Below are 26,197 nucleotides of genomic sequence, written 5' to 3'. Positions count from 1 at the left end.
GGTATAGTTAATAATTAGAGAAATAAGACTTTATGAAGGGCAGTTCAAGTTCAAAGATTTTTTGTTTATCTCAACGAGAAGAAGAGCTTTAGTTTTAATTCATACTCATCAAAGGTTCTAACATATCAGTCAAATGTTAAGTTTCCTATTACCTGTATACACCTAAAGCAGTTGCCACAGGCCTGTCCATGAGAGAACAGAAAAATTTGTGTGTCACTCTAGCCTAAGGGAAAGAAGGAGGGTGAAGCATTGTAGGTAATTACAGTTCTTCAAACATGAAATTAACCAACTTAACATATGATGTACTGTAAGTAAGTAGATAACTGAACAATTGTTGGAAGAATAGTGAAGAATCATTATCTCACTGCAGCTATACACATGTTAGTACATAGTGGCCTTTCACAAAAAGATCATTTGTGTATCAGCCAGACGTGGACAAACAACTTTTCGTTGTCTTTTCACTGTCACTAATACTACAGTATTATAACTTGTATGGTTACATTTATATGTTTCTAACTGCTATTGATTTCAATGTATATGTGGCCATGCATCTGTGTTAATCTCTGCATACTAACTGTTATGTGTATTCATGTCTTCAAGCTCCCATACCCCATCAATGTAGCCTACTAATATATCTGAAATATCAGAAGAAGAAGAATACATTTTTAACGGGAAATCCTGTGGGACCATATTGTAAATATTAAGTAACAATTAGGAGATCCAAAGAAATGTAGCAATATATGATTTGTTGTGCTAAGTTGAAGAGTTCTTTAATCCTTCCTCTTTAAGTTACTTTGCTCCTGGGTCCAGAAAGATGTGGAGTTAGAGCCTTGTTATAGCACTTCAACCTAATTTTCATGTTTTTGAAGTTTTCGCAAGAAATGACCATCTACACAATAAAAACAAAGGTGTGTGTGGACATTTCAGTTTTACCTGGCAGTCTGCAAGGAGTGGGGGAAAGACAGCTGAGGCAGCCTGTGTCTCAGTCTCCTCTCCACCACATTCATCTAGCAATCCCCCCCCCCCCCACCTGCCCAGAAGAGAGAAAGAATCTATGAGGAGACTGAGGCACAGGCTGCAGAGATTCTCCTGGGAATCACCACACGCTGCTGGCAAAGAGCCAGGTAATGTGAAATAAAGTTTTATAAAGTAGTAGCAGTATCCAGAATGCTGACATAGAGATTTTTAAATCAGCATAGCCTAGGCTACTGTAACCTATCACCAGGTAAAAATTACCATTGTAGGCAGCAGCAAAGCATAGGAGCAAGCAACTTCTAATATGTGCCACCATTATCAAGGGCTTGCAGCATCAATGTTATGTTGTCATTTCCTTTTCTAAAAAAATAATGCATAAATGCATTATAAGTAAAGTCTACATACTAATGGGTCATTGCGGTGCCAAATATAATTAGGTAAATAGCTCTTTTATAGTTCTGCTCATCCCATTTAATTTGTATACCTGTATTCTAATGACAGAATCATACCTATAATTGTGACTGACTGCATTTCTAGACAAAGCCCTTGCATTAGGCTAGAGCTGATTCAGTTAAATCATGAGACAACTCCATTAATATTTTATAATGTACAGTGGAAGTAAAAGGTCTATAATCCCCTGTTAAAATTGTCAGGTTTATGCTAACTATATAGAAAAGTGTACTGCTCTCAACCTGGAAACAATGAATCCATTGATTTTAATGCCACCAAAAATGAGGTATTATAGAGAAAATAGCGCAGAAGACGCAGGGAGGCACATGTTTTCATCAACAGTGGTTTCCTACCAGCTGTCTTTCAGTTAAATGCCAAATATGCAGAATTTATTGAAAGCTTCTCAAAAGCTGATTATAGCTTGTTTTCCACTGGGATATGGCTAATTATCGGTTGTTATCTGTATTATTAGACTGTTTACTAATCATTAATGCACATCATTTCCTAAGACACATTCTTGAGACCACTGTTCTTGCAGGGAGTGCACCTTATGGCATATGTCTGTCACTTCCTCAGAGATAAACAGCTCCTTGCGGGAAGGGGAGTTTACAGTATATTTTTATCTTATTTTATACCCATACAGTTGTAGACACAATCTAGAAACTATTCCTTTTTCATGTATGTGACTCTCTAAGGACATATAGATAACATTTGAATATAAAAAAACTATACGTATTGTAGTGCTCTTCCTAGTTCTCTTTAGAACTTGGTCAATATGATCAGACGTTTTTGTATTATACACAACCCAGTCAGATGCTGTTAAAGGGGTTGGCCTCTTTACCTCATGTTTTTGTAATGTGTGTGTAAGTGTAGGGACAGAATATTAGGTAATTTACCAATATACATCTATAAAAGGTTCTGCACTGCTTTCATTTCTGCAGGGGGCACCGCCCGAGGTGAGGTTCTCAACTTGCCTAATGGCAGGTGCACCCCTTTTTATTTAATAAGATAAATGATAAAGAATCCAGGACATCTTCTGGAATAAATTGTCTCAGAAACATTTAATTGTATGTTAAATAGACATACTTGTGAATCATCAGTGGACTCAATTATTTAGTATATTAATAATGATATAACTTTAGTGTCATTAATATGCAATTTTAATACAACTTTTAGGCTACTTAGTAGTGCCTTATACGTCAGTTTGCACTTGAATTGTTGCAATATCTTTAAGGATATCATAGATGTAATTGCTTATTTTTATTACTAAGATCCTATGTAGAATATTGGAATGTCGCAATTTTATATATAGCCAAATAGTTATCATGGTTGGGACTGATTATTATATGAACTGCAAAAATAACAGTGTTGTATAAATAGTGAATGTAGGGAGTTCCTGATAAAAGAGAATAACAAGTTTTGTTTTCTAGAATTGGAATACATTTTCCTATTTCCATCTTTTCCTGTTTCCATTGCAGAAAATATTGCAGTATATCTGTGAGGAATGCAGACTGAAATCCAGATAGCTCATTATAGAGTCAATGGAGGGGGATAACTCACCAGAACGTGGGCATAATTGGAACCTGTCTTTGAGTCTTTAAAATATATTTTATTATTTTTACATTTTTATTTAATTTTTACGACAAGTACGGAAAAAGAGGAGTGATTTACCTGAAAATGGGCATAGGGTCTGTAAAGGTAGGTGTCCTGTAAATTGTGCTCAGGGTTGCAAAGGTAGACAGCCTGTAACTAAGCTACAGTTACTCATGCCAGCCAATACTTACAGGATAGAACTGGTATAGCAGTTCTATTCTGCGTGTTGATTCTGGTACTGAAGGCAGCCACAATCAGCTACCTGCAATGCCTCTTTAAGAAATGACATTTGTTTAAATTACGGTAGATTTGTTCTCGGCTTTTTAATGTTCAACAATGCAATGTTCATAACGCGACACTAGCGCACTGGAGGCGGGGCTTGGCCTGATCGCATATGCGTTTCAAGGTAAATGCATATGCGATCGGGCCTCGATTTTTATGACTTTCAGAGTGCTCTCAAAATAGCACCTCTACTTTATTATCTTGTTCAGTATGATCATGGGGATACTAAATTTATACAGGTTTTATTTTGTTTTAATACAAATTTTTTTTTTTTTTTTTTAACACGAAGAACTTGTTCATTCTTCAGTGTACAGAGCTGTGTAAGCTGCCACTTTTTGCAAGATGAGGTGACATTTTCATTGCTACCATTTTGGAGGACTGGACAACTTTTTGATCAATTTTTGTAAAAATTTTTATATGTTGCAAAATAGCAAAAAGTGGTGTCTTGGACATTTGGGCACTTTTCCCTTACAGAGTTAAACGCTGGGAATAACAGTTATTATATTTAGATAAACCAGACATTTTGGGACACTCTGTGAGCTTTCTTCTTATTTTTGAGTGCTGCATGACGTACATATACATCATGAAGAGGTTAAAGTTGTTTTGAAGGAATTGCAATTGATTTCAGATGCCTAATAAAATATTGTGCATTATATGGTTGTTTAGTACACACTACTGTCCCTTTTGGTTTTAGATTAAAGGCTATGCTCATGCATCTTGGACTCTGTTCTTAATCAGTATCTTATTAAAGTTTCCAGTGACATGGTTGACTGCAGGTGGTTATTTCATGTCCTTTCTAGTTAACTTCACAAAGCATCCCTACCATTCAGTTGCATGAAGAGACCATAGCAATCAGACAGCAATGCATATCTCCAATGCTCCCCAAGTGCAGTGCTGTATATTGTATATTGGCTGTGTTTGGAATTGCAGCTCAGCCTCATTCACTTGAATGGGACTGAGCTGCAACCAGGAGGTATAATGGATATGATATCACCGACTTGGGAAGCAGAAGGATTGTTAACTAGAGCTCTAGTGCCATGTTGAGTAGATATTGGACCCCGTCAATAATAATAATAAATAATTCCTTTATTTTTATAGCGCACACAGATTCCGCATGTAACATTGATTACCGATTCTAAGCATAGGTCTTCAATGTTTAAAACCTTGAAAAACCCTTTAATATCATTTTACACTATAGCTAAAAAATCTTATTTTGCAAATGTTCCTCATAATGACATCTACTTTATGTTATGTGTAGTCTAATTATATGATCTTTGACCTATGTACAAACCTTCAGTATTCAGAATATAACATCTAGTATATTCATAATGGATACAGCAGTGGCTTAGGTAAGACGATATTCTGAGAGACAGTCACGCTTCCATAGAATGAAAATGAAAGAGTTCATGTTTGTGGCTCATACAGGAAACTTGGCTGAACTTTTGACAGTTGTTTTTCACTTTGTGAACACTATGGCATTTTTGCAAACTATTTCACATATTTAAAGGGAAACCAGCGTTAACAGTAATGTATTCTGTTCATTATTTATAATCAGTGTGGAATATGGAATACAAAACTAGAAATGAGTCCAAAGCAAAGAAGATTTGTCAACTTCTAAATTTCACTTGTGCTTTTGACCTAAAAATATAGATGCAAAATACCTAACATGCTAATTCTGGCGGAGAAGAGTATATGACTACTCTATCAGAAGCCATTTAAAAGGAAATCTCCCCAAGAATTTGATCACCATCAGGTAGCATTAGGAGAGGCTTCAGATCACCTGCAGAGAATTTCTCAGAATATTTTTGAAGAGAAATATTTTGCTACATTCACTGATAGAATAACAGATTCAATGTAAATTTGCTCTTTAATATTTAGCTGCTCCTTTAATCTTGCCTACATAGATGATAATGATCTTTGCCATGTTTAGTACAGTGGAGAATTAGCAGTCTTTAGGATAGAAGAACAAAGAAATTCTGTTTTATTCCTTAGCTCAATAAAACTATTACCAGAAAGGTTTTACTGTTAATGAGAAAACATTCAATTCATCTACAATTAGAAACCCTTCTTTGTAGTAAAAACCTGATCACCTAGCCAGATAAAAGTGGACAAGTTGAACTGCTTCACTTGTAAACCTGAAAGTGCACCCGGATCTGCTCACACCCTGACATTTGCATGCAGGTGTGGCACCCATGTACAGCAGGTGGTGTGGAAACATCAGAACACTTTTCCTGACCTTTACCCTAAAGAACTATATGAAGTCATCATGGAACAGTATGCAGAACTCTTTATGACTTTGGGCTTTAACCATGAATATAATGTGTGAAGCATGCAAATACAGGTGGTTCATCCATGAAAGTAGGTAGTTCTTAACAAAACTGGAAGATTTCTATGAACAGCTGTTCATTTATTTTCCACTTGACATTCTACATGCTCAAACTTTAGTTTTAATAAGCACAACTATGGGGCACATTTACTTACCTGTCCGAGTCGCGATCCCCGATCTGGACTTTCCAACGATGATGCATTGTGCTGTTATCCATGTAGATCCGCCCAATATCCTGCATGCGTCGCTCCCTGCTCAGGTCCGCCGGAGTTCACCTTCTTCTTCCCGGTGCATGTTAGTGCTTGGCTTGTGACACAAATTAAAATTTTAAATCCCGCGGTCAGTCCGAATCCGTCAGATCATCCGATGGCCCGCTCCCTGATTTGTGTCACGTGATTGTGAAACAATCCGATCGCGTGTGACACAATCCCCGGCTCGATCCCCAAAAAGTTGGGAAACCCGGCCACGGGACCCTTAGTAAATAAGCCCCTATATGTCTATTAATACTAAAATACAAAAAATTGTTCTCTGTCACAACTTCATCATCATCGGGTTGATAACAGTTTTTCCTCCAACAGTCAAAGTTAGTTGAAAATGTACAACCGACAAAGTTATAGGCTTTATAAGCTAGCTATGGCTTTCTGGGACATTGCTCGGCCAAACATTAACATTTCTGGACCGCTTACATTCCGTCAGTAAGTTGCTTGTCTTGATGGATTGCATATGATATAGTCTGAGATCTACAGGTCAATATCGGCATGAATGATCTTGTTATGCAACTCCCAATTGTAATTGTGCTTTATAAATATGGAAATAAACCTTCATTTACTGATGTTTAACAATTCACAGCTTCAACCATATTAAAGCGCCCTCTGTGGACCATACCTTAATTTGCAACAAATGTCACAAGATTCAAGGGTACAGTATATGATCATGCGATGTAAGACTATTTCCCACCATTATATCCCTCTTATTCAGAATTTTCAGTAGCTATCTTCTCCAATTATGTGTTGTCTCTAAGCTTGGAGTTGGAGACTAACTACTATAATGTCTCCCATGTGCTACACACAGAAAGTACTGAAGAATTTGCTCATATAACCCTCACCTTGACACATCAGCAGGATCATTATAGACTATTATAGATGAATACTGACCAGGTGCAAGTAAAAAATTTGGATTGAAATTACAATTTACTATTCAGTTCCTGCAGCCTCTATCTATTTACAATGTCTTGCGAAAGTATTCGGCCACATTTTAGGCTTCAAACATAAAGATATAAAATGGTAATTTTTTGGTGAAATATCAACAACAAGTGGGGCATAATTGTGAAGTGGAACAAAATCTACTGGATATTTTAAACTTTTGTAAAAAATAATAAACTGAAAAGTGGGGCGTGCAATATTATTTGGCCCCCTTAAGTTAATACTTTGTAGCGCCACCTTTTGCTACGATTGCAGCTGCAAGTCACTTGGGGTATGTCTGTATCAGTTTTGCACATTGAGAAATGAAATTCTTGCCCATTCTTACTTGGAAAACAGCTGGAACTCAGTGAGGTCAGAATGATCCTGTATTTGGCTGCATCCATCTTTGCATCAATTTTAACCATCTTCCCAGTCCCTGCTGAAGAAAAGCAGGCCCAAATCATGATGCTGCCACCGTCATGTTTGACAGTGGGGATTATGTGTTCAGTGTGATGAGCTGTGTTGCTTTTACGCCAAACATATTGGGGCTTATTCACTAAGGGTTGCGCTGCTCATTTTCGTCGGACTGTGCACCTTTTTTTGGGGATTACACAGCTTGCACAAGTATTTAACTAGTGTCTGCACAGGGATTTTGCCATGGCTTCCATGCTACACAATTTAGGGGGCCTGCCGTCGGACGATCTGACTGATTTAGACTGAGTGTGGGATTTAACTTTCAAATTGTGTCACAAGCCCAAGCACTTAGATGCACCACTAAAAGATGGTGAACTCTGTGGGACCTGAGCGGGGAAGCGACACATTCAGGATATCGGGCACACGATCTTAGTGAATCATGGCACTGTGCATCGGAGTCGGACAATGCACTTTCGGTGAACTGTAAATGTGCCCCATTGTTTGGAATTGTGGCCAAAAACTTCGATTTTTATTTTGTAGATCTGAACAGAGCACCTTTTTTCTCATGTTTGATGTGTCTCCCAGGTGGTTTGAAACACCCATAGTCGCCCAGCTTGTGACCAACAATACCCTTTCTCCACCAGGGCTCAAGTATTGTAAAAAGTAACTTTTATTAAATTTAATTGAAGAACACCTACAAAGAAATGTGTTTAAAATATACAAGTAAACAGTATCTGGAGATGTTGATAAATTAGGACTGGGAGGTTCCATAACCACACAATATAACCTTTTATTAGGGGGATTGATCAGTTCACCAATATATCTATAGACTGTTAGAATAAGCGTCCATAGGTGGCAACATTTTGTTCATAGAATCCTCCTAACTGTTCCTGTTATATGGATAGCCTCTCTGTTCTAGTCTCTTAGAGGCACTCTAATATAAACTAGCTTAGTGTTTCATTGGTTTACAACACTTCCCTATGAACTGTCTACTTCTGATTAAAAATCAAACATGCTGCTCAACCAAGCCCTCCCAACATGTTTTGCCGAAACTGGCGTCATCAGGGGCTTGGGGCTAACTGCAATCATGTGGTTGAAACCAGAGAGAAATGGCTTTCTTCTTGCCACTCTTCCATAAAGGCCAAATTTGTGTGGTATATGACTGATTGTTGTCCTATGGACAGACTCTCCCACCTCAGCTGTAGATCTCTGCAGTTCATCCAGAGTGATCATGGGCCTCTTGGCTGCATCTCTGATCAGTCTCCTTGTTTGACATGAAAGTTTAGTGGAACGTCTGGGTCTTGGTAGATTTGCCGTGGTCTGATACAGGGACCGATTTGGCAAGCTCTGTGTAGCACTGCGTAATCTGTAGGTGCTATTTAAATAAAGAATTATTATTATTACTCTTTCCATTTCAATATGATCACTTGCACAGTGCTCCTTGGTATCATTTAGAGATCCTCACTGAACTTCTAGAGTGAGTTTTCTTCACTGAAAGTAAAGGGGCGGAATAATATTGCATTACCCCCTTTTCAGTTTATTCTTTTTGGACTAGAGGAACCTTTGCAGAAGAGTATGGTCAAGGATGTTGTCCTCTGGCTCCCACGATCTCTCCTCCGGCCCGAACCTCTTCCAGTCAATGAGAAAGTACCATCTCCCTCTAATCGATTTCATGTCCTTTGACTTCATAGACATTGGCAGAATCATCCACAGGAGCAGGAGGAGCTATTTGCTGGGAGAAATGATTTAAGACGACCGGTTTCAGGAGGGAGACATGGATGGAGTTCGGGATGTGCATGGTGGGAGGGAGACGAAGCTTGTACGCCACGGTGTTGATGCACTTCAGTACCTTGAATGGGCCCAGAAAACGAAATCTTCAGACGGACATACCTGGAGGACAGTCAAACTTTATACCCAAGAGAGAAGACTGGAGGAGGCCTACGTTTCCTGTCAGCCTGAGTTTTGGTGCGGGCAGATGCCCGAAGTAGAGGATGACGTGTTTGCTCCCAGATGGACTTAAGATCCCGTAACAGTTCCTTTACAGCAGGTACATCAGAAGGAACGGCAAGAGGAAGAGGTGGGCATGGAAGTCGTCCGTAGACAATGAAGAAGGGAGCAGCACCGGTGGGTTCAGAGTCTAGAGAATTATAAGATAATTACGCCCAAGGTAAGAGGGAGTACCAATCGTCCTGTCGAGCAGAGACAAAGTGCCGTAAATAGCAACCCAAAGCCTGGTTGACTCTCTCCACTTGCCCGTCTAACTGGCCAGACGTGGAACTGACAGCAGACCTGGCAGCGGAACAAAATGAGACATCTTAGAGGACCTGTGAGTTACCACCCAGATGACTGAATTTCCAGAGGAAGAAAGCAGATCCTTTCACGGGTACCCGCCGCAAAGCAGGTTGTACTTGTTGCAGCGTGGTACCACCAGGTCGCTGCACAGGCACAACTTTGCCTGTGGTGGCGGCCAAAGCATAGTGCAGAATCGTGTGGCAAACACGTGGTCAGGGACAGGCAGGAGGTCAAGACAGGCAGCACAGGTTCAGAGTCGGGGACAGGCAAAATTAATCCGTAATATGAGTATGAACATTATAAATACTTGTAATGGCCCTTGATTGTTTTCTGTGAGACATTGTTAATATTAAAGGGAACCTGGCATCAGGGACTTTATTTTCAATAAAGATAGGTTGTAGAAGCCTATGACACCTGCATTGCAAATATGTCTTTCTGCTTTCTCTCATAATTTGCATTACAATATAATTGCATGTTTTAACTTACCTGCTTCCGGACAAAATCCTTGGTTTAGTCCCAGGTGAAGCCAGGTAAGTTAAAACACAAAATAATACTGTAATGCAGATGCTTAGAGAAAGCAGAAAGGCAGATTTGCACTGCAGGTGTAATGGGCTTCTGCAACTTATCTTTAGTGAAAATGAGGTCCCTGGCGACAGGTTCCCTTTACGTTTAGTTTTCTTTCTGTTAAATTAAGAAATTCACTGTAGAATGAACAGTTATTTCAATTGACTTTGATGAAGCACAATCCATTATTTGTTGGAAACGTTTGCTGTGTTTTAGTTCAGCTATAGATGTGCTATGGCCTACAATAATGGTGAGGATAGTTTTCTCTTATCTAGTGAACCATTAAAAAGTGCACTCGTGCTTGCATGATCTTGCAAATGTTATCAAATGCATTTGACTGAGGCTACCTCAGATGACTGTCTTATGAACTGTCCTTTACTCTTTAGTTTTATCACCTGTTATTACCTTGGATGTTTCAGATGTAGATTTTCTTCTTATTTGTGAAGGAAAAGAAATTCATATTCAAATAGTTTAATGTAACACTTCAATTATCTATTCAAATACAATGAGTACAGCTAAATTACAATACTAGCGCAGAGGGTATATGAGGGCAGCATAAAATCAGTAGAAAGAAGAGAAGATTCGGCATCTAATATTTAAGAATATAACTTCAAACCTTGTTTGGTTTCCATATAAACAAATAAAAGATCCGGAAGCAATTGCTCTTAGTCATAACAACCACCTAACATACAGCTAAAGAAAAAAGAACTATATTAATAGTGAAATGATGACTCTGTACAACCTACTAGATACATGGAACCCACATGTGGGAAAAGCTCTTACAATTGTTCTCAGAAAGGACCACCCCTTCCATCTTTGAAATTCAGCATGGTTACCTACTTGAGCACTCATTCATACTGAAATTCAGCATCCAGTATCGGAACTAATATGGGTAGCCATTGTAACAAATCCCCCCAGTTTATTCCTTACACTGTAGATGCATTGGATGCAGGTATTTGCCCTACCAGTATCATTGTTCCTTCCCCACATGCTGCTTTTAGCAGTGTTTATAAATCAGCTTTATGTCCACTTCTCATTCTGACATCTCTAAGATAAGAAGCTGATAGAGTTTCTATTGATTTAACTGTTTACAGACAGTCATAGGATAGTCTTAACTCTTTACAGCGATATAGTTAATCTTGTGTCCCCTGTGTATCTGGCTTCCATATACTGCTCTCTACATGAGAAGAAAGGAGAAAAAATTAAACAGAAACTTATTGAGAAACTTTTTTCAATAAAGTATATTGCAAAAAAAGGTTAAGTTACACTTTAACAAATTCCCACTCAGAGATCTCACTGTAATGCACTTGTCTTACATGTTTTAGAAAAGGAAACTTTTGATGTGCACTCACAAAATAATGCCCACACGCACACCCTTTCCTGCCCTCCCTAGAGCGGCTGTACAGTATAATTCCCCATTGCGGCCTTCTTCGATAGCACTATCCACTACTCTCATATCAGGAACTTACCCTTTGGCTGTAGCTTTTTCTGTTTCAATTTGTGCACCAGTGTGGAAGACTAGTCACACAAAAAGGATATTGGCTATAAAAAAACCTCACATAATAACATATTTATACAATTTTCTAATTCTATATTTGCTGACTATAGAGCAGATGCTAATGAAAGATTTGTGTTTAGCTGACAAATGTTTTTTATTTGTCTTTTTCTAGGGTCTCGGGAAAAGCTTCATAAATGACCAGTGCACTCTTTCACCTCTGCTCCAGATGATTTACAACTAAAGAAAGGTAGTTCTTTTTGTTCTCAGTACAAGAAGTGACAGAGCAGGCTGTACATGTGGGCACTAGAATCGGATTTCGAGAACCTGACAGTTGTTTTTGCCGAGCTGTCTCTTTCTGTGTAAATTGAGCACATCCAGTCTCAATATAAGCCCAGGTTTTCTAATGTCTGTCCTTTTAGCTGGTGTTATAGCATGATTTGCAGCCAAGAGGAGCATTAGCAGAGCATTACAGCAGGCACTGGCCTCATTGTAACATTATAAAATGAACAAATCCCTATTGGTTTCTTCCCTTCTTTATATCGAGCCAGACACCCAGGAATGAAAGAGAATTTAGGTTAAATTCTAAGGAGTTTAATTGTTATGAAATCTCAAGAAAAGCAGCAGAAAGCTTTGTACATTGTAAGAAAAGATTTTCTCCTGTAGTCCCAGCAGAGATGAGATGGTACAGAGCTGTAAAGGTGACCATACATGGCTTGGCAAACATCTAGAACGTAAGGAGATCTTCTCATTGTCTTATCAAGTAACTGGAAATTATTCTTCTGTCTAGATGTCTACTGCCACAGAGAATGGAAATGCAACAAGTGAAAGACCAAATGGGGAAAAAACCTACAAAAAGGTAAGTAAACATCTGTGCCAACCTTCTAGTAGCTATGTACAGTCTACATTTCATTGTAAAAGTTGAAGGGGTTGTCTCATGAATGGAACATATTTTGACAATGCTTTTTATTACATTTTAATATACTGGGTTATTAGCTTCATTGATGGGTTATTGTTTTTTTTTCAAAATCTAAAGTCTTGATATGTATTTTAATAACTCAGCATCTATTGTGTTATCTTTAAAAAATACTGCAGGTTATAAGTGTATATTGTGAATTTTGACTATGGATGAGATAAGGAAGAGGCAAATTTTGACAGATTCATGTCAAATGTATACATTAAAAAAACAGTGCGGCATGAAAGCTGAGAGCCCCTGCCAGTTTTTATCAACAATTTTTGTTACTTGCAAATTTATAGTTTGTCAGTCTTTCTTTACCTCTATATAATTATGTAATTCCTGTGTAGAGGGCAACATTGCCAAAATGACAACCATCGGGAGTTTGCTGAGACGGTTGAGGTGGCCCCCTTCATGTCTATGGGAATTCTGGTATGATAAGATAGGCTCCCCATTACACATTTATGTCATATAATGTGGCACATTTACTTACCCGGTCACCGGAGTCCGACACTGTGCCACGATTCACTAAGATCATACGCCCGATATGCATATAAGTGCTAGGGCTTGCAACACAATTTGAAGGTTAAATTCTGTGCTTGGCCCGAATCAGTCGAACAGCATGCCCCCTAATTTGTGTCACATGGAAGCCAGCACAGGGTCGTGTGTGCCACAATCCCAGCTTACACACTACTTAAATACCTGTGCAAGCTGTTTTAGCTTCAAAAATGGTGCACTGTCTAACAAAAGTGTGCACGTGACCGAGGAAATGAGCTCCAATGTGTGAGATTTATCATTTCTTATTATTTATTTATGGAGCACGATTAATTCCACGGTGCTGTAAAATCAGTAAGGGGTTCACATACATTACATTAAGACAAGAACAAATGCAAGTACAAATACCAAACTACAGTGACCAGGAAACAAGCGGAAGGAGGACCCTGCCCGTGAGGGCTCACAGTCTATGTGGGATGGTCTATGGAGACACGAGATGAGGGAGCAGAGCAGTGCAGTTGTTGTACGTTGTAGGTGATCCTGAACAGGTGGGTTTTCAGATTATGTTTGAAGGATTGGAAGGTGGGGAAAGTCTGACGCACATTGGTAGAGAGTCCCAGAATATGGGAGATGAACGGGAGAAGTGCTGGAAACGGTTGTGAGAAGTGCAGATGTTAATAGAGAGAAGCTGAAGCTCCTCTGAGGAGCGGAGATTACGCTTGGGACGGTATTGGCTGATTAGTTTAGAGATATATGGAGGGGGCAGGTTATGGACGGCTTTGTGAGTCATGGTTAGTCTTTTAAACTGAATTTGCTGTGTAATAGGTAACCAGTAGAGAGACTGGCAGAGAGGAGAGGCAGAGGTGAAGCAAGTGGCAGATGGATTAGCTGGGCAACAGAGCTTAGGATAGATTGAAGGGGCGTTAAAGAGCTAGGTGGGAGTCTGCAGAGAAGGATGTTGCAGAAGTCCAAGCGGCAGATGACATGGACTAGAAATTTTGTAGACTCTGGAATGAGGAAGGGTTTGAGGCAAGAGATTTTCTTGAGATGGAGGCTGCAGGTTGTATTATGGGCCTGTATGTGTGACTTAAAGGATTAGGCAGAGTCAAAGATGGCTCCAAGGCAGCAGACTTTAGGTACCGGGGAAAGTGTGGAGCCATGAATTGTGACGGTTAGGTCTGGTGGGAGGGATGTGTTAGGTGGAGGGAAAATCATGAAATGGGGAAACCCCTTGAATTTAAATGTTGCAGAAAAGACATTTTAAATGAAATACGTGCCCACTGCTATGTTAGTGCATGGTAACAGCAAACACATTATCCAGTTTTGTCATTTCTTTTTATATATAAGAAGCCAGAATATTGAACAGAAAGATAGACTAGGGTCCTGTCTGCTAAAAGCCTTATAGGATAAGATATCGGTCTGGTAGGGGCATCAATAGAAGATTATACATGAAACCTGTTATATAATGGATCCTTTATTTTGGCACTAAGGCGCTCAGTAATGAGAATCATAGGAGGATGTTTGTGGAAAATAAAATGATACCTACCAGGACTCCGCACAGCTGACCTCTCCATTTGTCATGCATGCAACCATAACCAAGAAAAGCTAGGTGGATGTGACTTGTAATATTTGATCTGATAAACATATTTTCCACTGGAGCATAATAGTTTGTGTCTATCCATTTATAGTCATCTCTGTGTGTTATGAAATCCACTGCCTTGGAGGCACTGCTATTCAGGATCTTATATAAGTTCAATGCTAAAAAGATTTGCCTGTTATTTATAGCAAAGTGGTTTAGCCTAAGCTGACCTTCAACTATAAAACAGAAATGTCATTTTAGTTTTAATTCTTAAATCATATTCACTACCTAAAATTCCCTGTAACCATGATAACAACATGATTCCCTATGAAAGGCATATCATTGCAACTGGTTTATGTTGGCTAACAACAGCGACCTACGGTCGTTTGGATTTACGGTAGTGGTCTTTTGGAAATGTTTAAATGCATTAAAAGTGTGACATCTCCTTTACCTTTAAAGGAAATCTACCATCAAAATCAAACATGGATAAACAAGGGACACTTACTCATAGATCCAGATACCGTGACTGTAGTAATAGTGTTGTATTTGTTATCCATGGCCTCCTTCCTCCTAAAATCAACTAAAATTATGCTAACGGGCCTGAAGGGCTACTAGAGTAGTCATCATTAAGCTAAGTACTTTTAAAATGCATCTAATCTCGCAGAAAATAAGCCCTTATATGTACAACTTGACAAATAAAGATTGCATAGCCTTTAAAAAGCGACAATGCTCTGAATGGCGCAGCTTCCCTTCAATTCCCTGGTGTGTGCACATTCAGCAGGTTACCACCACACATGGTTTTGGTAATTTAGCCACAAAGATATAAATTGTTTTGAAAAATACATTCATTTAACCAAAAAAAATTCAAGTGTCAAAAAAGCACTTGACTTTACGTTGTTTAATAAAATTTGCACTTAAAGTTGAGTTTGCATAAAAACCATGTCAACGTAAAGCAGACATTTGGCAAACCTTTCAAACTTTCAAACATGAAGTGCAATGTGATATGAGAAAACAATCTCAAAATCCCCTGGATATGTTAAAGCGTTCCAATGTTATAATTACTTATAGTGATTTTAAAAAATGGCCCATGTCAGCAGGAACATGCAAAATGGTCATGCGCCGTGCTCCGGCATATGATTGCCCTGCCTCTGCATTTTCGCAGTGGGATACATCAAGAGGCTTCCACCTCTTGATGTAACGGGGCAGGTGGCTGTACAGTAGGCAGCAGCAGGGGCAGGTGGCGACAGGGCTTGGCGTAGAATAAATGCAGCTGGCGACCTTTCACATAAAAAGTTGCCGGCAGCAGCGAGTGCGCCGGCGTGGGGCATTATCATCTTCATTCATTAGAGTACTCTTCATTAGAGGGCTATTGTGTGGATTTTTTACTGCTTTTGTATTGAATCTGATGGGCACTTTATTGTCTGGATAGGAATTTATTGCTTTGTTTACCTGTATTACAGCGGGGAAAGGGGAGAGTATAGGAGGGACATGGCTCTGTACTTTTTTCTGTCTTCTCTATAGGTGCTAAATGGGCACCTTTTTAATGGCTTTTGTGTTTTTTTGATACTGGTCGTTTGATGCATTGCTTTTCTTCTTTCTAATTTGGTACGGATATTTTGATGCATGACCTTGGATACTCTTAGCAGTGCCGGCCTTACATCTTTAGTGGGCGTAGGGCATTACTCCCACGCTCCCGGCCAGCCGCGTCCTCCCCACCTTCATGCCCTGTTGGTGTGAAGGTGACAGAGAGGGCAAAATAATCTGCTAGCAATAAGCTGATGTGGCGCAGAAGCCTTGATAAATATGCCCCTATATCTTTTGAAATATCTACTACTTATGAAGTGGTCTACCATGCTATAAATTGTATAATATGTTATCAAACTGTAATACAGAAGCACTGGCACCACAAGTGGTTCAGTAATTGAGGTGTATTGTTTTCGCTTGTGCTTGATTGGGAAGCCTGAACTAATATGTATAAATTGTTGTTTTTAAGTTATTTTTATCAAATATATTGTTAAGTATAAATTATAAATCTTTTTTGAAACAAGCATTTTCAGTTTTTAGAAACTTTCATAACTTCTATGAGAAAGGGTATGTAACCTAATAAAAAAAGGAATTTCTTCACGTACTTAAACTTTTTAGGCCTTTCTGCCTTCTCTAAGCATTTGCATTACAATATAATTGTATGTTTTAACTTATCTGGCTCCCTGACAAAATCTTCTGTAATGTCCCAGAGGTTGGGCTTTGGTTTGGATGCATTTCAAAAAACAACATGTGGCTTGTTTGTGCTGCTCCCTCCTTAGCCCCCACCTTTGTGCTCCTGCGCAGCTTCTCCCTCCTGTTCCTTCACAGAGGTCACAACCTGGTGAGCTGACATCAGTGTGGGGCCTGTACAGGAGAAACAAAGGTGGGGGCTGAGAGCTGAGGAGTGAGCATCACAGAAAAGTCACATGTCGTTTTTTGAAATGCATCTAAACCAAAGCCCTTAGAACTAAACAGAGGATTTTGTCGGTTAAAACACAAATTTTATTGAAATGCAGATGCTTAGAGAAGGCAGAAAGGCATATTTGTAATGCAGGTGTGATGGGCTTCTGCAACCTGTCTTCAGTGAAAATGAGGTCCCTGGTGACAGGTTCCCTTTAAATATATGTTCCCAAGTGCAATGGCATTTCCGGTGGTTCCTAAATGTTCCCAAACTAGAATGGCATTTCAGGTGGTTCCTAAATGATGATAGTATTTTAATTCATTGTTGCATGGTTATCATCCACAGGAATCTTGACATCCTACCACCACCCAGCTAAATTTAACATAGCTGTGAACTGGATGTTTTTTGTGGTTTATGTTACTAATCTCTGACCTGAGCTGTTGCGGAAGATGCTTTGTGCACTGTTACCTCCGTCATCTGTTTATTCTTCCATTCAGATAGCTGTCTTTCATTAGCTGTGTGCATAAATACTATATGTCATTAGAAGGGTTGTCACCAGTAATATTTTTCTACATTGGCACATGTATGTGGTTTGCGTTGGAAAAATACATATAAGCCTGTTTGTTTAAGTTCCACCTTAACCAACAGTATTGTTGTGACGAACAAGGAAACAAAAATGATATTCTGTATTCTTTACCGATTTTCTTTGAAGATTCTTCAATTTAAAGTGTTGGAATAAGGTTTTATCCGTGTTGTCTGTTACATTTCTTTTTCCCAATTTCCACATTTCTTTCTGGAATCAATAGCATCTGCATAAGGTTTTTTAAGGAAGGTATTTTAAGTATGGAAATTTATACCACAAAAATGTTGCACTTCCTCCACTTGTGAATTGGGCTGCATCCTGAGGAGGTTTTGCTTTTATAATTAAATGTGATGTTTATAAAGAGCATTGGCGCACACCATAGATGAGATTCATGTCGGACCGTTCAAGATAAATAACGTTTTTACTAAAAAACGTATATTTTATTTTTATTTAGCTTTATTTATCTTGAACGGTCTGATATAATTCTCATCTGTGGTGTGCACCATTCATCTTTATACTCTACTACCTACACTCCAGCTGGTCTAGCAACCCAGACTGAAGTCATTTAGATTACGGCTGCACCTGATAAAGACCACCTAAGACGCCTTTACTAGAGTTGTGCCCTATGTGATGCACAACCACTCTAGGTTCGCAGTATATATACATACACATGTAAAATACTATCAGTTACAATATCACCCTATGAGCACTTTGTTTCCCTATTCCCTACCTGCTATCCATCTCTTAAATGTGATGTTTGCATTCATTAGGAACATTGAAATAAGAGCCATAAACTACTGTCATTACCAAATGTACTGAATGTATGGTTATTTTATGGATAGCTCCTAGTTCAGTCAATGAAGTCAATAGTGTAATAACTGGCATGTATATCTCATACATAAAATATAAGACTGTTATGAGAATTCCCTTATCTTAATTATGAAAAAGAGATCCAAAAATAAATAATGTGTAAACTAGTGGTATTATCCCAAGGACTTCTATGATACTTGCACAGAACGTACAAGATTCTTAGAAACAGTAACTGAAACCTTTTTATTAATGCATGAATTATCAAAAAGGTTAATAAATAATAGATGAATCTTGAGATGTATTATACAGGAGCCATGGATGATGTAAGTAGTGAAGAAGAAAAAAAACATGCCACCTTAAAGTAGTTACTGTCGATAACCCATCTGTATGTGGTCTGTTATTGCACCAAGTAGTATACAGGCGGTCCCCTACTTAAGGACGCCCGACTTACAGATGACCCATAGTTAAAGACAGAACCCTCTGCCCACTGTGACCTCTGGTGAAGCTCTCTGGATGTTACTATAGTCCCATATTGCAATAATCAGCTGTAAGGTGTCTGTAATGAAGTTTTATTGATAATCTTTGGTCCAATTACAGCAAAAAATTTTGAAACACCAATTGTCACTGGGGCAAAAAATGTTTTTGTCTGGATCTACCATAATAAAATATACAGTTCCGACTTACATACAAATTCAACTTAAAAACAAATCTTCGGACCTTATCTTGTATGTAACCCGGGGACTGCCTGTATAGGGATGTTTGATTGTAGTCAGACAGGAGAAGCACTACAAGGAGAGGTATTATATTAACGATACCTGCTGAATTTGTAATGTCCCAGACATTACGAAATTATGCTCCTATTAGATTTTATGTATCCCACAGAGTAGGGGTCGGGATGGCCTTTTGATGAGGCTTTTTTGATGGCCGCATCTGGCTCGTGGAATGGGCTCCTAGTGGGGCAGGTGGAAAAATAAAAAAACATCTACTCACCTTTCCGACGCTCCCCCACAGTGCGGCTGGCGATGACGGACTATGACATTGGCAAGCGGCTAACCTCATAGTCTGCCAGCCTGCTTCAAGTAGCGGAGATGCAGGGGGAGCATCGAAAAGGTGAGTACATGGTTTTTTATTTGTATGTCCTATGGTGGGGGACTGGCTGGCAGGCTGTATACGGGGGGGGGGCTGTATACAAGGGAGGGGCTGGCTGTAAACGGGAAAGCAGCTGGCAGTATACAAGGGAGGGGCTGGCTGTATACAAGGGAGGGGCTGGCTGTATACAAGGGGGGGGCTGGCTGTATACAAAGGAGGGGCTGGCTGTATACAGGGGGGCTGGATGTATACAAGGGAGGGGCTGGCTGGCTGTATACATAGGGGTGGCTGGCTTTATACAGGGGGTGGCTGTATACAGGGGACTAGCTGGCTATATAATGGGGGGCTGGCTGTATACAGGGGAAGGCTGGCTATATACTAGGGGGCACGCTGGCTATATACTGGTTGGGGCTGACTGGCTATGTATATGGGGCTGGCTACATACTGGGTGGGTTGTCTGGCTATATACTGGGGAGGGGCACGCTGGCTACATACTAGGGGGCATGCTGACTAAATACTGGGGGGCTGGCTGGCTATATACTGAGCTGTCTGGCTATATATAGGTGGGCTCGCTGCCATAGAGTCTGATCACCTCTATATTTGTTATTGCAGCTGCTTAAGGACCTGTAACAAAAGTCCTGGTTGGATAACCAGGAAACTGCCAGCCTCCATGTGAGCTTTATAAAATTCCCTGTGGCTGGAAGTTCTGCTTTCTTCTCTGCTGAGCTCATGGGAAGCAGATGTTTCTGAGACCTGCTTTGTCAGACATGCAGGTATACCAGACCTACTACAGCAGCCCTGACTCCTAACAGGGGCTGCCAAAGCAGCCTACAATCTCTCCAGTTTCAACATTACCATGTGAGCATCCTTTGCAGACTCATCCAACCAGCAACATGGGAAAAGTTTAATTTTTATCCTGGCCTGTTGCTAAAGGAACCGTGAGTTTATGGTTGACATCCCTTGTCTCCATGTGGTCCGTGCCCAAAGCTGCTAACAACAAGGACCACCTATGTACCATCTAGCCAGGGATCCTTACACACCCATCGTAAGTGCCCCTGGAGACCTTTCTTTTCTTGCAATATACGTGCTAAATACGTGCCCGGCATGGACGATTTGATTCCTCTAGTACCCAGCAGCCATGACACAAGCGCTAGGCCGAGCTTAGCCAGGCACTCAGGTAGCAAAGGAAATCCACCTATATGTTGTGTGATGCATTACAAGAAGAGGCTTATGCAGGATTAGGAAATAGAAATTCATATCCTTTAATTACGCCCTCAAAAAAATATTTGTCTGGGGAAAACTGGCTATACCAGCTACTTAAATTTAGCTAATGGGGTTTTTAAGTAGTTATTGAGCCTTTTGTTGAAGTGCAGTAATAAAGACATTAAGCTACCCATGTAAACATGTGACACTGTTCTTATGTAGCCTGTCAAAAATATTGCAGCAAAAACACAGCGCAAACATCCAGCACCAATTATGGATGTTAACCCTTTACATGATGCCAGCAAAGCTGCCGGCAGCATGTAACAGGACGACGGGTACCAACATCTTTCCTTAGAACAGATATAAAAATAATCAAATAAAGTCTTAATCATGTCATGCATTGCCGTGTCCCAAAATACCTGATCCTTCAAAATATAAACACAATTATTTGCTGGGGATAACAGAAGGAGGGGATAACATTTCCATAACAGAAAATAGAACACAAATGTCCTAATCACCACTTTTTCAGCATCATGCAACACATAATTTTGCAACACAATTTTAATTTTAAAAAAAAGGCTGGACAGTTCCCAATTTAGTAGCAATGAAATTGTCCTGAAAAAAATGACCCCTTACACAGCTCCGTACACCGTAGTATGAAAAAGTAGTCAGAATATGGTGAAACATAGAAAAAAAATTGAAGATCAGGTTTTCATTTTTAAAAATCTATTAAAACATAGTAAAATCTGTAATGCAGGGTCTGGGAACTGACTATGGACTGTGGCCAGTGAACCCTACATCTCCAATTGCTACACTGCCACTTCTGGCTACTTACTAGAAACCATCCTAAACAATGGCCAGTAACTGGGCGACGTTCCTCCCTGTGCCAAAGTGCAAACACAGACAAAACAACACACATACAGAAAACAGTGTTTGTCAAAGCCAGATCACAATGGATAGAGCAAACAAAGTAACAATAAGACAGACAAAAGAAATACCAGGAGACAAGCCAAAAGGGTCAGGAGATATCAGATATGAACAGACAGATCGCAGGTAAGCTAGGTAAAGTGAGGACTCCATCACAGCAGGTTAACCATGGCTGCACTGGGGCAAAGCTGCAGTGTACTGGGTGTGGTGCAGTTCAATAAAGACGGCCACCAAACATAAGCCATGATTCACACTAGGAAAGTCAGAGTAAATCATAAAAAGGAAATTTAGGCATTCTCATCCACATTCGCTGGGCAGAAGATAATGTCGGCACGCATGTTACAGAATCCTACATGGCGGCCTTAATTGGCAATAAGAAGAACTCCCGACCCTAGTCACGAGCCTCTCACTCAGCCAAAGCAGTTCCCTACACTGTACTGAGGAGCCCCAACCACTTTGAAACAGTACTGTCTACAGTTGGGAGTCTGTTCCTTCTGGAATTGATATACTGATTTGGTTTAATCCTGCATCATCTCATAAGGTCTCTTGTAGGTCGTGCTTGGTGTTAAGGGGCTGCCTTCCAAGGTAGCTAAAAGAGGCATGGTTTTCCTTATCTCAGCCTGGAAAACTTTGCATATTTTCCCAGAATCTCCCTAGTGGAGCATCGGTGGCTATAAGACTCCACACACCTACATGGCGGCCTTAACTGGCAGTGTCCGTAAGGAGAACTCTTAGGCCCCTTCCACACTAGCGAGTGTGATGCGATGAACTTGCATCACACTCGCAACGCAAGCTGCCGGGAACGCACGGCCCGAACGCTGCACCGCGGGAGTGAACTCAGCATGTCAGTTCACTCCCGCGGTGCAGCGTTCGGGCCGTGCGTTCCCGGCAGCTTGCGTTGCGAGTGTGATGCGAGTTCATCGCATCACACTCGCTAGTGTGGAAGGGGCCTTAGGCCCCTTTCACACTTGCATTTTTCACGCGCCTTTTCTGCGTGTGCTTTTGACGTGCAGAACTTGCATTGCACTCTGACCCATTGTAACCAATGGGTCTTTTCAGACTTGCATTTTTTATTCACGCACGCACACACGCATGTTTTTTTAACGCGCGTTTAAATCTCGACATGCTCTACTTTTGCAAGTCACATGCGTGAAAAACGCACCACACAAGATGCATCAAAAACGCATTGCACTCTGAGACACATTCAAGTGCAATCAATGCAAGTGCAATGCGTTTTTCACGCATCAATTGCCATAGAAAAGATAGAGCTCAGCCCTGAGTCCATTTCATGCGCATTACCTGCGTGTGAAAAACGCATTGAAATTGCATTGAAAACGCGCGTGAAAAACTGAGACACTGAACAAACTCTGACTGAAAACTGATTGCACTCTGATGCAAAATGTGCGTTTTTCACTGACCAAACCCTGATCGCACCCTGATCAAACTCTGACGTGATCTGCAACACAAGTGTGGAAGGGGCCTTACTTCCCCCATATGATTTTGGTATTTCCGTGATTCTAACAACACAGAGAATAAAGGGAAGGTGTGATTTGAAATGCAAAGTGAAAGCAGTAAAAACAGATCCCACCAGAAAATGCCGCAAATTTGTTTGTTCATCAATTTAACCACAGTAGAATTTATTTCCAGCTTCCCAGCACATGACATGGAGTATTCAAGGAAGAACAACTTGTTATGCAGAAAACAATCCCTCCTAATGTTCTGTACAGAGAAAAATAAGAAAATTATGTATTTTTAAGGTGAAGAGTGAGAAATAGAAACTGAAAAAGGGCTGTGGCTTAAAGGGGTTGTCCACTTTCAGCAAATATTTGCTATGGTTTGTGTAAGGAAAAGTGATAAAATTTTCCAATATACCATATTAATGTATCAATTCCACACAGTTTTTTTAGATCACTGCTTGCTGTCATTCTATAGGAAGCTTCTCTGCTTACTTCCAGTGGCTAGAAATCTGTCCATTCTGATGTGATGGACATGCAGATGCACAAGCCGTTATTATCACAGAGAGTAAAGCCCCTTCCACACTGGCGTTTTTCACGCGCGAGTTCTGCGCGTGCATTTGACGCGCAGAACTTGCATTGCACTCTGTCCCATTGTATTCAATGGGTCTTTCTTCATTAGCGTTGGTTTTCACGCGCGTGCTTGCGTTCGTTTTCACGCGCATCAAAATCGCAGCATGCTCTACTTTTGCGTGTCACGCGGGTTTTTCACGCCCCATTCAAGTCTATGGAGATGCATCAAGAACGCATTGCACTCGCAGTCATTGCAAGTGCAATGCGAGTGCAATGCGTTTTAAACGTAAGGGTTGCTAGGTGACCAGAATAACAGTATTTCCCCTGCTCGAGAACGATCATTTAATTAAAAAAACACAATGAAGAACAGTGAAGAATAGAATAAAAACAGTGAACACAGTGAACACAGGATCATTTAAGAGAAAAACACAGTGCAGAACACAGTGAAGAATAGATTACAGATGTTCGGCACATCTGCTTACTTGTCGGGAGATACGCGCGGAACGGTGCGCCCAAAATAGCATGTGAAGAACAATATATATGTGTGAAGAACACATTGCAGATGTATTTAAACATCTGCAATGTGTTCTTCACACACATATATATTGTTCACTGTGTTCACTGTGTTCACTGTTTTTATTCTATTCTTCACTGTTCTTCACATCTGCTAACTTGTCAGGAGATAATATACACGGGGAACAGTGAAGAATAGATCGCAGATGTTTGCAACTTATCAGAAGACATTATTTTTCAATTAAATAACACATTTTAATCCCAAACCATGGTCCCTTTGAAAAATGCTCGAGTCTCCCATTGACTCGCGCGTGAAAAATGCGCCGAAAACGCAAAAAAAACCGCTAACAACACGCGCGTGAAAAACGCAAAAACGCTAATTACTCCAAGGAAAAATGGAACAAAAACGCAGCCAAAAACGTCAGTTTTTCACGCATTGCACCCTGACGTGAAATGCAACGCTAGTGTGGAAGGGGCCTAAGGCCCCTTTCACACTTGCGCTTTTAACGCGCGTTTTCTGCGCATGCTTTTGACGCGCAGAACTTGCATTGCACTCTGACCCATTGTAATCAATGGGTCTTTTCAGACTTGCATTTTTTTCACGCGCACACGCGCATTTTTTTTAATGCGCGTTTAAATCTCAGCATGCTCTACTTTTGCAAGTCATGCGCGTGAAAAACGCACCATACAAGTCTATGGAGATGCATCAAAAACGCATTGCACTCTGAGACACTTGCAAGTGCAATGCAAGTGCAATGCGTTTTTCACGCATCAATTGCCATAGAAAAGATAGAGCTCAGTCCTGAGTCCATTTCACGCGCATTTCTGCGCGTGAAAAACGCATTGAAATTGCGCCTGAAAAACTGAGACACTGAACAAACTCTGAGTGAAAACTGATTGAACTCTGATGCAAAATGTGCGTTTTTCACTGACCGGGTGCGATCAGGGTTTGGTCAGAGAAAAACGCGCATTTTGCATCAGAGTGCAATCAGTTTTCACTCAGAGTTTGTTCAGTGTCTCATTTTTTCACGCGTGTTTTCAATGCAATTTCAATGCGTTTTTCAATGGACCGGGACTGAGCTCTATCTTTTCTATGTCAATTGATGCGTGAAAAACGCATTGGACTTGCATTGCACTTGCAAGTGTCTCAGAGTGCAATGCGTTTTTGATGCATCTCCATAGACTTGTATAGTGCGTTTTTCACTTGCGTGACTTGCAAAAGTAGAGCTTGTCGAGATTTAAACGCGTGTTAAAAAAACCGCGTGTGTGTGCGTGAAAAGAAATGCAAGTCTGAAAAGACCCATTGGTTACAGAAAACGCGCGTGAAAAACGCAAGTGTGAAAGGGGCCTTAGACCCAAAACAATTTATTTACATAACACAGAAAAACAGATCATTAATATTGTGGCCATGAATTTCTTGATGTTGCAATTGAAGCATACAAAGCAATTTAAAAGTGAACTTATGATGACAAAGAAGTTTAGAATTTTAAATGGGTAACAAATAACTTAATCTAACAAGGATCTGCTCTAATTTTTTTGTATGTGTTGCCTAAAAAGAATGTAAAGGAAACAAGTCAGCAGATTTTACCCCATTAAACTTCTAGCTCCGATAGGTATGGTATGAAATAATCTTTCTGGAATTCACTCTTTTGCCTATAAAAAAATTTCTGCAAAAGTCATGGGTAAATTAGATGAGAAGAGTCATATTCGCCTGAGATCAGTCAAGTTTAGAGGCTGCAGATGCCTGACTTCAGATGCCTCATTCTTCATTTCTATAGTACCTAGTAGGAACATGTTTGTGATCCATGGTCATGTAATATGATACAGAGACACGACTCTTTATTATCACAGAGAGTAATCAGAGCTGTGTGTTATAACGAGCCGTGCACCTGTGTGACATCACATGACCATGGACCGGTGTTTATACACTGGAAGTAAACAATGAATCTTCATGTTGAAGGACAGCAAGCAGAGATCTAGAAAACTGTGAGGAATTTATAGACAAAGATATAGATAAGT

General features: G+C 40.1%; 1 protein-coding gene across 4 annotated transcripts in view; it reads left to right on the top strand.

Moving 5' to 3' along the window:
• The window catches only part of PIP5K1B (phosphatidylinositol-4-phosphate 5-kinase type 1 beta), a 100,475-nt gene that overhangs the window by 26,378 nt on the left and 47,900 nt on the right, over positions 1-26,197 (top strand). For 3 of the 4 annotated variants that reach the window (XM_072151344.1, XM_072151354.1, XM_072151329.1), the window contains exons 2-3: positions 11,748-11,822; positions 12,363-12,431. In XM_072151344.1, coding sequence (XP_072007445.1) covers positions 12,363-12,431 — 69 coding nt within the window. In that variant the 5' untranslated portion in view covers positions 11,748-11,822. Of the gene's footprint in view, positions 1-5,574; positions 5,659-11,747; positions 11,823-12,362; positions 12,432-26,197 lie in introns of those variants that run through there. The other variant, XM_072151338.1, reaches the window with a different exon arrangement.

This window comes from Engystomops pustulosus, chromosome 1, assembly GCF_040894005.1.
Source record: "Engystomops pustulosus chromosome 1, aEngPut4.maternal, whole genome shotgun sequence".
Lineage (NCBI taxonomy): Eukaryota > Metazoa > Chordata > Amphibia > Anura > Leptodactylidae > Engystomops > Engystomops pustulosus.
This window is presented reverse-complemented; position numbering and strand designations above follow the sequence as displayed.